We start from the raw sequence: 12,876 nt of genomic DNA on the forward strand, positions 1-12,876 counted from the left end.
GTCAGGGATCCTGACTCTCTGCCTCCTAACCCCTCTTTTCCCATCACCCTAACAGGTCTTCTAGGAAGCAGTTAGTGTCTGCCCCTTCAGAACCCTATTGACTATGACCTCAGACCCCTGGTCTCCCTTTTATGGGTTGGTACCCTGTACCAATGAACTTAATGCCATGCATACATTAGAAAGCTCACATGCAGTGTGGGACTCCTACTACTGCTCTTCTCTCCCTCCTTCTAAGTCTAGATGCTATGAGCCCCTGGAGACAAAGGACTCAGGCCTGGGCTTTGCCTTCCCTCCACAAAGTCCTGGAATGGAGAGCTTGGGGGTGGAGATGACCCATCAATCCTGGTGTTTCGGACACAATGGAGGTACTAAGGGGAGAGGTGGGTCAGTTTGGTTTGAAGGAAAAGTTTGGGTATCATCCTTAGTAGAAGTGATGTCTCTTCCCATCTTCTTTTCACCTACAGATCCAGGAACAATCCTGAAGCATGTGGCAACATTTTGGAAGATGTAACAGCAAGGTGGTGTCTCTTTAGTAGAAAGTGAGACTTTGAGGTGAGAAGATACCCTCTGCTTTCCTAACTTCATTCTCAGCACCCTTTCATCTGGGGGCCCCCTGAACCGGTCAATCCTCCCTTTCTAGGGGAGCGACTGAGAAGGAATAAATCTAAAACTAAAGAAAACTCTCCAGAAGAGATTAGATTTGACCTGGGTCTTGTAGAATAATGGCTAGGGCTTCTTCTGCAGAGTTCACAGGATGCATGTCCACTGTGAAGGGTGCAGAAAGTATGTGAGAGGTTTAGGGCAGGGAGGTACCAAGATGGGAAAGGCTATATAAAAACTGGCAAGGGGGTGGCGCCCATAGCTCAGTGGGTAGGGCACCAGCCATATACAGAGGCTGGCAGGTTCAAACCCTACCCGGGCCAGCTAAAACAACTGCAACAACAAAAAATAACCAGGCGTTGTGGCAGGCGCCTGTAGTCCCAGCTACTTGGGAGGCTGAAGCAAGAGGCTTAAGCCCAAGAGTTTGAGGTTGCTGTGAGCTGTGACGCCACAGTACTCTACCCAGGGCGACAGCTTGAGACTCTGTCTCAAAAAAAGAAAAAACAAACAAACAAACAAAAAAAAAAAAACTGGCAAGGGATGGGCCCATACCTTAAAGGACCTCCACCCTTGGCCAAGCAGTTCTCTAGCCTGGGAGTTACTGCAGGTTGTAGTTATCTCTTCCTCTTCTATTTGGCCACTTCTCATGGCTGATTCCCTCAGAGTAGGGTGTGGTCGTAAAGTGCCAACATTGACCCCCTCCTTCCCCTATCCCAGCTATCACACCTGTCTCTTTCGTCATCTCCTCTAACCCTCTTTTCACAATCAATTCCAGAGTTGGACAGACAAAAGTGCAGCCTTTTTTTCCCTGGATTGGAACGTGGGGTCAAACTGAATCCAAGATAAGGTTGTCTGCTGGCCTCTGCCTCTCCTTCCTTTTACAGCCATGTCTCAACTGAAGACTGGATGAAGCAGGGCTGAGCCAGACGCTCCTTCCCACCAAAGCTGCCAGAAGAGGGACAGGCTTTCTCATTCATCATTAGGTTCCTATCAACTAACAATCTTGATAGACAAAATGAACCCACTGATCTTTCAGATGAGGAAGAGCAAAGAGTGGCAGTAGTGTGCTAATAATAAACTCTTGGACTAAGGAGCAGGATCTAGCCTTTAGCCTCTATGCAGACCATTGAGAGAAGAAAAAGCCTTAAGGAGCCAGGAATGATGGAAAGGTGGCTGGCTTAGCAGGGCCACCATGTTCTTGCTTGCTTCCTCTTCTGCATCCTCATGTGGGCATACTCCCAACACAGAACACTCCGGACCACAAAGAATGGTTCTTAGCCTTTGGAAGGTCAAGGATCCCTTTATGAGTCTGATACATGCTGGTTAGTCTTTTTGCCAGAAAAACACACGCATGCAAACACCCACAAAGACATATAAACAATCCCTGGTGACAGTCCCTGCTTTAGTCTAGCATCCCATCTTAAGAATTTGGGGCACAGAAGGGACATCTTCCCAATTACTATGGGACCATTACTGAGCTTGAAACCATTTATGGTGAAATAAACCAGACACAAAGGATCACATATTATACGATTCCATTTATATAAAATATCCAGAATAGGCAAATGGGGGGAGGTGGGGTAGAGATATCTAAGGGATGTGGAATTTCTTTTTGGGGTGATTAAAATGTTCTATATATATATATATATTTTTTGCAGTTATGGTTGTACAACTCCAAGAATATAATAAAAGCCACTGAATTGTACAATTTAAGTGGGTAAACTGTATGACATATGAATCGTATCTCAATGGGCTGTCTGAAAAAAGTGAACTCAGGGGTTGCAAATGACCACACATCTGAGCTTTAGTCCCCAGTCATCAGGGGAAGAACCTGCAGACAAAAATCAGGGAAGGGTTCTTGAGTGTGGCATATGGGTTATACAGGAAAGCATTCTAGAAAGAATGAGAGTCTATATATAATCTTGATTTTAAGGACAGTGAAGCATCATGGAAGGTTTTAAGCAGTAGTGATACAATCAGATCTACACTTTAGAAAAACCCTCTGAATCACTGAATTATACACACAAATCAGGTTAATTCTGTGGTATGTAAATTATACCTCAATAAAGCTATTTTTAAAAATCCCTTTGGGAACTAAAGGAGGGCAGATTAGAGGTCACAAAGCTGGGGGAGACTGTGGTGCAGTTTAGATGGGGGTGCCAGAGCCCACCTGTTTGGCTTTGGGGGAAAATGCTTGGGGGTGGAGTCAGAGGACGTCAGGATGTCTTGCCCAAGGTTAAGGAGAAGGTGGCACAACTTGGTTTCAGAAGCCAGAGCTCCCTGGCTTCAGCCCTAGTGCTCCTGCCAGCACTGTAGCTGCTCCACTGACAGGTGATGGAAGCACTGTTCTCCCTTTCGAAGAGAAATGCACTTCAGAAACATGTTTCCAAAAAATGTTTCTAAGGGTTTTATTTCTAATAAGAGGAAAATAATAAAATAAAATTAAAATAGGCTTCAGTTGGAACCAAGTTTCTTGTTTTGCTTTTTCTTCTTTTGAACAAATTAATTACACACCAACAATCTTCTTTTATTACAACATGAACCCAGGAGGAGGAAAGGAGACAGGAGAGGACAGGGAGGGAAGATTGAGGTGGTAGTGAGGATAAGCACCAAAAGCTTTCTTCAGATCACAGGGAGCCCTGTTTAGCTCCCCAGCCAAATTCTTTTTAAAATAAAAAAACTGTGAGCACAGCTATGTGAAGTTTCCTCCTCCTGGGTGGAACAGTCAGGGGAAGGGAGAAGGGGAAAGGGAGGAAGGAAAAGAAGGGAGGAGAGTGGGGTAGAAGGGTTATGTAGCATGGCCTGGCCAGGGCCAGAACTGGGAAAAGAAGGGAGAGGAGATCCCCCCAGTTTGCATATGCACTGGCCTTGTCTCTGGAATGGTGTTGGCCCAGCCCCAGCCACCCGCCTGCCCATCCATCTGCCTATCTGCCTCAGGTGTTTGGGAATGCTGGTTAGAAGTTACCAGGGAAAGGGGACTCCAGGGGCCGGCCCCCAGGAGCTGAGGTCTGAACAAATACCTTGGAGTCAGAATATAAAAGTCAAGGGACTCAGGGGTGGGCAGGTTGGAGAGTGGCCATCCCCCCTACCTGCCCACCTCCCAAGAAGCAGTCTTGATGGTCAGAAAGAGGATCCTTGAGGCCGAGGGGGTTTCTGTCAGGGTCTGTGCTAGGATCAGCCTCTGTCACAACTGTTGCTGAGATGGCTGCTGTGGGCAGGGCAGATGAAGCTGGGGAGTCAGAGTGGAGTAAGGGGCCCATGGGTCTGAAGTGGCTCCTAGTGCTGGTTCCAAGCCATTCTGGTTTTCCTGGGTGCTGGGGCTGCCAGTGGTAGGGAGGGGTGCAGGGGGCCCCTCACCCCCAGTCTCCTCCTCCAGCTCCTCCTCCTCCTGGGCCTCCTCAGCCTCTGGCCCTGAGCTCCGTACCCTCTTTGGCTCTAGCTCCTCTCGGGCTGTGTCATTGCCCTCCCCACCCCGATCCACCTTCCGCCGCCGCCGCCTCTCCAGGGCCCGGCCCCGTGCCCGACTCCCATGGCGCTCTGCCTTCTCCAGCTGTGATCACAGATAGGCAGAAAGACAGGTTGTGGGCCAGTGGTCAGACCTCAGCTCCCTACTTAGCCTGACCTCCTGGCCCAGCCTGTGACCCCTCTCCTCACCTCCAGAAGTGTGTGAATTCTCTCCAGGTCTGGAGACTGTCCAGCCTGCAGCAGCTGCCATATACTGTGATTCTCATCCAGGGTTACCTCAAGCAGGTCACCCTCCATCATGAGCTCCTCCAGGGGGGCCCGGGTTGCCTCAGGCAGCTCCAACACAGGGCCACTCAATTGTGGAAATAATGAGGACAGAAGCTCCAGATCTGGGGGGTGGATAGGGATAAGCTGGATTAGAGGCTGCCTTTGGTCTTATGGATCACTCCGGTGCAGTAAACAGCCTATCCACATCACACCTAGACCTACCTCTCTTACCTGAGCCCTCCTCTGGGGCTACCTTCTCAAGGCTGGTCATACTGTCGCCATTTTCGAGCAAGCCCTGGACCTGCCAAGAAGAGCAAGGATAAGGTAACTAAACCAGGCCCTATTTTCCCTCACCCAGCCCTAAACTTGGAACCCTCCATCTCTTAGAGGAGAACGGCAGACACAAGCCACCAGCAGGGAGCAATCTAAGGAAGATCTGAGCAGATGTAGAATAGGGCAGGTAAGCTGGGCCAAAGGAGACTGAAAATTGGGGAACGGACAGGGCCAAGCCTAAGTAGGGCTAGGGGATAGAAGGGGACTTGAGGCCAGAAGTTGGGCTGAGCAGCTCACCTTAGATATATCTTTGCCACTACCTTCTCTGAGAGAGTCAGTGGCAGGGGCTGAAGGGTAAATAGAGGGTTCCTCAGGCCTGGGTTCAATCTGTAGCCGTTGGCGGAGCTCAGCCAGCCGTCCCAACAGAGCAGTCACATCCTCAGAGGCCAGAGCCTGTCTGGCACGGCCTTGCCAGCTGATGGCCCTCTCTGTGAGGCACTGCAGGGCCTCACCCTCGGGCAGTCGCACAGGCAGTTTCTGCAGGGCCACCAGCAGTGCTAGGATCGTCTCCAGGCGTGGGCGCCGTGAGCGCATACATAGTGGACACAGGAATTTGGTGTCCCATTCCCACCAGGCCAGCAGTGGGGATGAGGTGGGACTGGACCTCGAAGAGCTGAGCAGGCGGGGCACCGACACACACCGCCCATGGAACCAGTCCTGACACAGGTCGCACTGCAGAGCTCCTACCCCGGCTGGCACCTGACCACACACACAGATAGAGGTCGCAGAGGAGGCTGTAGTTGATGATGCCAGCGGACTGGGCTTGGCTGAGTTGGTGCGACGCAGCTGCAGTATACCTTCCTTCTCCTTCTGTTCTCCCTCCTTGAAGGCCACGATCTGCCATGCCCAGGAGAGGAGAGTAGGTCAGTAGCCTATCCCTTCCCTTCTCTAGCCCCCTTAACACCACGCTCCCCAAACAGGAGAACTGAAGCTCAGGAAGCAAGCAGTCTGCCCATGGTCACCCAGCTCAGACACTACTATTGCCAATCTCTTTCCCCCATCTGTGTCTAAGCTCCTTACCACAGAGCCTGGGTCCCTGAGGTCCTGAGCAGACAGCCCCAGCAGCTCTGTGTCAGATTTGTACAACCCCAGCTCCTTCTCCATCCACCGGCTGCGCTTGGTGCTGTCTGAGCCAGCGTCTGCACACGGGCAGAGCACCTGAGGCAGGCAGACAGAGGGGGAATGACTTTCTCCTACCTTTCACACTTCCCGGAGTTCCCCCCAAACCCACATTCTTCATATGAGCTGTCTCACAGCAGCCAGCCCAGGCACAAGAGAGGCTGTGGGTCAAGGTCCCAGACCTCACCTCCAGCAGTGTGTAGCAAGAATTCTTCTTGAGGAAGGTCTTGGAGGCCTTCTCCCGCCAGGAGTGCGCTGTCAGTACCTGCAACTCTAGCTGTCTCAGTTCCTCCAGTCCCACAGGTAGGTCTCGGCCCACAGCCACCAAGCCCTCCAAGTCATCCAAGCAGGGGTAGTGGTCACCATTCTAGGCACAAAGGTGAAAGAAAGCTCAGTTCAACTTGCCAATGTCTACTGACTACTGAGTATGCCTGGCCCTGAGCTGGAAAGATGGATTAAACTTACAGTCTTAAGGCAGAAAAAACAGGTATTATCCTAAGGAACATCTACCTGGCTTTCCTACAATGCCTATATCCACTGACTGCCTCAGCCCCAAGTATCCAAGACCACCACCTAGTTATATTGTTGCGGTTTTCCTCTTCTCCTTTGCTCCATGCCCCCTCCCTGCTCTACTCCCACACCATCTGTCTCCCTGGCCAACCATTCTCATCCTAATCAGCACCCTCTCTTCCTTTAGGTCAGCCATGCAACTCCTCCTCTCACACTGCTCACCAAGCACATTTACCTCCCCACTATGTGCTATACCCCCTTTCTCTCTCTAGCCAACCCAAGCCAGGAACCCAGCACATCTTTTCCCAGCCTGTGTTGGAAGACAGGGGGTGGGTGATAGGGTCCTCACTTGGATCTCATCTACATCAGCAATCCAGGCCCGAGCTTTAGCAAGAGCCTCCTTAAGAGCCTGGATGTTGGGCAGGTGAACAGGGATGTTTTCTGCTTCATGGATTATGGCCTCCAGTGTGGCTGGTGGATGCTTCTGCCTAAGACAGGGAAAAAAGACAATTTCGCTTGGTGTGGTCTGCCTGACCAGAAGCCAAAAATAATCTGCATGGACCCCTTGGGCATCTGTTATTCCTGCTGCCACTTGGATCTACTTGCTTGTACTCTGCCTATGGGTAGCTGCCAGTCCCTGCTTTCCTTAGGCTGTACGTACCCAACTTTATCCTTCTGCCTAAACTCTTGAGCCTCTGCTTGTCTTCCAGTCTGTTGGCCTGCTGGCCATGCCTACATACATGACCTGTGTGTGGCATCTTTCTACCAACATCTGTCCATCTGCCTACTGATTGTGCTTCTATACATGTGCACAGTTCAGTCTGTAGGGGTACTCTATATACTTCTGTTATCTATTTCTGTATCTTCAGGAGCCTATCTCTGCCTCTGTGTATATGGAGTTAAAAAAAAAAAAAAAAGGACAAGCTAGGGAACAAAAGAAGGGAGGAGAGTCAACACACCAACAGAGAAATGTCCCAAGGCCACCCATGGGAATCATCTTCAGATTCTCCACTATACTCTGAAGGTTGGAGTAGGGCAGGGAGGAGAAGCTAGACCTACCTGGCCTCGAGGCAAAGGTGGGCTTTCTCCTCCCAGCGTTCAGCAATGGTCAGTAGCTCCTGTAGCTCAGCCTGGGCCTTATCCACAGCAGGGCTAGGGGCTACACTGGTGCCCGCAACCAACAGTCCCCGCATGACAGCCAGGGTGCCCCTTTGGGCTGAAGGGGCCAGTGTGCGTTTCACCTCATCCAGCCATCGTGCCTGCTCCACCTGCCGTTGGAGCTGCTGGGCCTCAGGTACGTCCACCCCCAGATGCTGTCCCCTCTCCAACAGGGACTGCAGTAGCCCTGGACTGGAAGGCAGTGAGGCCAGGGCCTCACGAGCCTCAGCCTGGTAGGCTTCCACCTGTTCCAGAATACCCTACCAGGATACAGGATGAAGAACATTTTTCAGCTGAGCCCACTTAGGAGTACTACCATCAGATACCCTTGCCCACCTACCTTCTTACCCTCCAAGGTTTTAGGAAAAGGAAGCCTCATATAGGTTGGGCTCTCTTTTTCTAAGTCCTACAATACAAGTTTCTAACACTGACTACTCATCAGAATGCCCTGGGGAATTTTTTAAAAATGTAGATTTCTATGTCCCAACTCTAGTGATTGGTCAGAAATTGGTGCTTGATTTAACGCTCTAGAGGACTCTGCTCTCAGAGCACCAACAGACCCTCAGCCCTATAAAAATGCTATGCTATGCTGAGCCCTTGCACAAACTTTTCAAGTTCACACCAGGGTTGGCTGCCCTCTTCATCCCACTTCTCCTCCACCTTCGTGAATTTCACTCAACTTTCCATGCCCAACAAGCACTCTTGTTGCCTCCTTCTCCTCTACACCCTCCAGGAAACTTTCCCTTGACCCTTGTATCCTGTACTCTATATCCTTGTGACCTGCCCTTCAAATGCCACTTCTAAGAGGCAATCATTAGACCCTTGCCTCATGCCTCTGGCTCTTTTTACACATATGCATCCTATCTTGCAGCCCAAATACTTGAAGCTTTTGAAGGGAGCCAAGAGTAGCCTACCTGTTGCTCAAGTCTCCAATCCCCCTGACCCCTTAGCAGCACTCCAAGCCCACTCCACCTCACCTTGACATCCCCAATCTGGTGCATGGCACAAGGTAGGTTGTTCATTTGGTCCAGAAAGGCCCGGAGCTCAGCCAGGGTCATCTGTAGACCAGCCACCCTGTGGGGACTATGGAGTTTCACATGTGGGGTTTCAGGTCCAAACCCAGTTCCCTCCCTCCATCTCTGTGCTAAGACCCATCACCTTTTCTCATCACACCTATGCACCTTTATCTTGCAAACCTCAGAGTTCCCCCAATTGCCCAGGTTATAGGGAAGGTTTTAAAATATAAGCATGTTTATATGAGGGAAAGACTCTTAGATGGGGAAATATTTTGGGGGGTGGGAGCTAAGAAACTAATGAATGGTAACAAACTGGACTTTTCAATCCATCTACTACTGTAAACTCTAAGCTCTGCAGTAGTGATCAGGTTTACACATCTGTGTCCTGTTCTTGCCTCTAAACCTCCACAACTCCTTCCTGTTCACAAAATCTCTCAGTCTGTCTCTGAAATCTTCTCACTGAGGTATTAATAAAAACAAACACTTCTAGCTTTCTCATCATGGAGGTTCTCCTCTCCATTCGAAGTTGCCTGCTCTCCTTGCCCTCCCCAACACCTCCCAGGCCATCTCACACTGCAGTGCTTGGCAGCTTCCTGCTGATGTCCAGTCTGCCAAATAGTATTCAGAGTCCACCCCATGTAGTATTTTTCCTAGGTGCTGGATCCTCAACAGGCTATCCGTGCCCCAACACCTCATGCTGCCATACCCAGATTCCTGGCCGCTGACCAGTCCCAGAGCTTGGGACACACAAGCCTCTGCCTCACTCAGGCAGTTTTTCAGACGCTGCAGCAGCTCACTGTTAGGAAATCTCCGCTCACGGGCCTCAGATTCTAGTGCCCTCAGCTCTTCAAGGCCTAGAGAGAGAATTAGGGTAGCAAGGAGCAGGCAGGGTAAGAGTAAAGGCAGAGGAAGGGGTCAGAGGTACAGAAGAAAGGGAATGGAACTTGCCTGTGGAGTTCCTCCATCCCCCCATCACTCACTGCGCTTCCGCCCATCCTCCACCTCCAGGGCCACTCGCACTTTGTTGGCCCAAGTGTCAAAGGACTCAGCCCGCACCTTCAGCTTATGCAGCATAGCAGGGAGCTCATCCAAGGTATACCGATACCTGGAGGAATAGGGCAGGGGAGAGCACATTTGGCCCACTCTGCATACTCCTTGTCGCCCCACTTCCTCCAGGTAGGCCTATGCTCACCTTAGGTACTGCCGGCTACTGGAGCACTTGCAGAGGTCATTGATGTGGGAAAGGCAGACAAGGCCATCTGGGCAGTCATAGCAGGCCAAGGCTGACAGGAAACATGTGGTCTTGCACTTGATGCACTGGCGCTCATCATCTGGGAGCAGCTCAAAAGCCTCTCGTTCAGCCTCTGTGATGCCCTGGGGGCATTCAACCACAAGTGTTATACTAACTCAGAACAGGGTAGCAGGATCCTCTAGCCACCAGAGTCCTACTTTAGACTCAAATCTATGCTGAAAGTCATGGGGTTTGGGAGGCTGAGGTGGAGAATTTTATGGAAGAATGAAGATTCAAATCAGCAGAAAAGAATATTGTGGGTGAGAGGTGAGGAAAGTAGTGAACCAAAGCACCTGAGAGGTAGAATGTGTGGGAGTGGCCAATGGATGGGCCTGGCTAATATGGAGTGTGTGTCCTGGGGAACAATGTTGGCTTCCAGGCTGCTGAGCAGTCAGAAGACACTGCATACACATATATAATCTATACAAATTCAATTATTTGTGCTTGTGTCCAGGGTTTAAAGATACAAATTTTTCCCCAAAAAATAGGGCTTCCAAACCTAAGCCAATGATTTCATCTATTGCTCAGATAACCCTACTATCCCTGTTGTGTTGTTATGAGGATTAATAGATATAAAGCAACTAAAGATTTAGATAAGTATTTTAGCACTTAAATCAAGAGCTCAACGTATGTTTACTATTATTAGCTCTAATTTTCAGATGAGAATACATATTTTACTGGCCTATCTCATTTTGTTAAGGAAGAAACTAAGTCTCAGAGAATGTCAGTAATTTGCCAAAGTGATGTGACTGCAATCAATTATGACTCCAAATCCAGAAACTATTCTAAAGAGAAAGTCCTTAGGTTTTTTTGGATCATGGAGGGAGAACTGGATGCAAACTATGAGTCCTCTCTCCAGAAAAGTACTCAAACACACACCCACAATCTCTTACAGGATTCTAAGACTAGAATTTCCAGAACCCTTCTCTGAGGCAAGGGCCAAGGATAAAAGAACTCTGAATGGCAGGATGAGAGGGTCTGTTCTCCCCACTTTGCTCTGGCTCCTTTCCATGGCTTGGCACAGGCAAGCTGAGGGCGATCATTTAACAGCACCAGAGAGAGAAAATGATGTCTGGAAAAGCCCAGTTATTCAATTAACACCACAACTGAGAGGCTCCAGACTTCAAACACAACTGTAGCTGTAATTCTTCCTATAGCCCACACTCACAGGAAAGTTATAAATAAGCATTAAAATAAAATACTACCCCAAACAGGCAGCAAGGGATCCCTCAGGACCAGCATTCCTTTGTAATCTTATGGAAGGCTCTAAGTCAATTCCCTGACCAAGCAAGTGTAGAGCTTAAAGAAGGTGACTGAAACTATACGAGTGAACTTTATAGCTCTGTAGCAGTTTCCATTCAGCTACACACACAACTGAGACATGTTATGAGAAATATGTTAAAGTGGTACCATCTTCTATTTGGTAATATTATTGCCCCAGTTTGAGTTACTGAACCAAGTGAATTTAAAATGGCATTTCCTAAGAAATGTCCCACATTTCAATCAGTTTCCTCATGTACATGGATTAATATTACCAATAATAGCAGCTGCTACACTGCAAAGGTAATTACCTTACTAGAGTTTTACAACTATCATGCAAGTTAGACATTTATTTCTAATTTAGAGTTTGAAAGTGAGACTAAGAGAAATTAAGTAACCTGGTAAGGTTACCCTGTAAATCAGCAGTGAGGGTTTCATACGCTGGTCTACTTTGTCAGGTCATTTTAATAACGAATGCATTATACCAGCACCTGCTATGGATCAGTTACTAAATAAACATTATCTTTAATCTACTCAACTATCCAAAAAGAAAAGCATTATCACAATCCCATTTTTCAGATAGGGAAATTGACAATGAAGTAAACTGATTTATCCAGGGTTGCTGGTAAATGTTATAGCAGAGAATGAAATGTGGTTTCCAATCCAGACGCTCTTAGTACTTTCACTACACTCCAAGCACAGAGGATACATTTTCTCCTGCTAGATGCCACCCTTGCCTCCCATGTCCACCAGGCTTGGGTACCTGACCCAGGGTACTCTCCTCACCACCCACCTTCTCCAACAGGGCCTTTCGTAGACGCCGCTCCTCCTGCACCATGATAAACATCTCTTTATGCACAGCTGCTGCCAGGTTCAGGTCTAGTTTCTCTGGGCAGGCAGCCATCTTACAAATGAGCTCCTCATGGGAGAAGACGCAGTATCTTCGGAGCCGGCGGTAGTGCTCAATGCACTGGCGCCCGGCTGGTAGCTGTGGACAGGTTCAAGGTTGAGTATAGCCAAGCATGGAGGAGATGATGCCTCACCTTCTCTACAACCCTCCTGCTTCTCCCTATCAGCCCACCATACTCCAGACTCACCCAGTCAGCAGTGCAAAAGTTGACAGCCTCAGCAAAGTTGTACCCTTGGTTAAAGCCACTGTGGTAAGCACGGGGGAAGGTGATGACAAATTCTCCTGCACACTGGTTTGTGCGGACAACCTGAAGAAGAAAGACCAAGGCCACTGAGATTAGAGGTCTTCTAGGCTGCAGACCTGATCTAAGCACAGGGTCCTTGAAGACACAAATGAGAGTATCAGAGAGCACAATCTGAAAATAGAATCCTAGACCTGCCAACTTTGAAAGGAAAGACCATTAGTCTTTCTCTGCCTTCAAGGTTTGATCTGTGCTGACAGATGATAAAGATCTGAGAGACAAAAAGGCACATATCAAAATATTCCAACTTCCTTAGTAACTTTTATAAAAATTATAAATATCACTTTTCATTAATCTTGCTAAGTGTTTTTCATTAATATTTATTTTCACTGGTCATACATGCAGTTTTAAGAATCAAAAGGTTCCCCGGCTCAGCACCTGTGGCTCAAGAGGCTAAGGCGCCGCCACATACACCTGAGCTGGTGGGTTCGAATCCAGCCCAGGCCCATCAAACAACAATGACAGCTGCAACCAAAAAATGGCTGGGCGTTGTGGCGGGCGCCTATAGTCCCAGCTACTTGGGAGGCGGAGGCAGGAGAATCGCTTAAGCCCAGGAGTTGGAGGTTGCTGTGAGCTGTGATACCACAGCACTCTACCCAGGGTGACAGCTTGAGGCTCTGTCTTAAGGGGAAAAAAAAAAAAAAGA

At 48.9% G+C, this 12,876-nt stretch overlaps 1 protein-coding gene across 14 annotated transcripts in view; it reads right to left on the bottom strand.

Moving 5' to 3' along the window:
* Positions 1 to 2,983: 2,983 nt before the first annotated feature.
* The window catches only part of KDM5C (lysine demethylase 5C), a 33,421-nt gene continuing 23,528 nt past the window's right edge, over positions 2,984 to 12,876 (bottom strand). For 7 of the 14 annotated variants that reach the window (XM_053578933.1, XM_053578929.1, XM_053578934.1 and 4 more), the window contains 14 exons: positions 12,117 to 12,236; positions 11,813 to 12,007; positions 9,661 to 9,842; positions 9,449 to 9,573; positions 9,175 to 9,322; positions 8,430 to 8,535; positions 7,354 to 7,712; positions 6,644 to 6,782; positions 5,972 to 6,151; positions 5,686 to 5,823; positions 4,903 to 5,502; positions 4,555 to 4,633; positions 4,255 to 4,454; positions 2,984 to 4,150 (listed from right to left, as the gene is read on the bottom strand). In XM_053578933.1, coding sequence (XP_053434908.1) covers positions 3,785 to 4,150; positions 4,255 to 4,454; positions 4,555 to 4,633; positions 4,903 to 5,502; positions 5,686 to 5,823; positions 5,972 to 6,151; positions 6,644 to 6,782; positions 7,354 to 7,712; positions 8,430 to 8,535; positions 9,175 to 9,322; positions 9,449 to 9,573; positions 9,661 to 9,842; positions 11,813 to 12,007; positions 12,117 to 12,236 — 2,937 coding nt within the window. In that variant the 3' untranslated portion in view covers positions 2,984 to 3,784. The remainder of the gene's footprint in view (positions 4,151 to 4,254; positions 4,455 to 4,554; positions 4,634 to 4,902; positions 5,503 to 5,685; positions 5,824 to 5,971; positions 6,152 to 6,643; positions 6,783 to 7,353; positions 7,713 to 8,429; positions 8,536 to 9,174; positions 9,323 to 9,448; positions 9,574 to 9,660; positions 9,843 to 11,812; positions 12,008 to 12,116; positions 12,237 to 12,876) is intronic. The other 7 variants (XM_053578941.1, XM_053578932.1, XM_053578940.1 and 4 more) reach the window with 3 other exon arrangements.

The sequence above is a fragment of the Nycticebus coucang genome, chromosome X (assembly GCF_027406575.1).
Source record: "Nycticebus coucang isolate mNycCou1 chromosome X, mNycCou1.pri, whole genome shotgun sequence".
Classification (NCBI taxonomy): domain Eukaryota; kingdom Metazoa; phylum Chordata; class Mammalia; order Primates; family Lorisidae; genus Nycticebus; species Nycticebus coucang.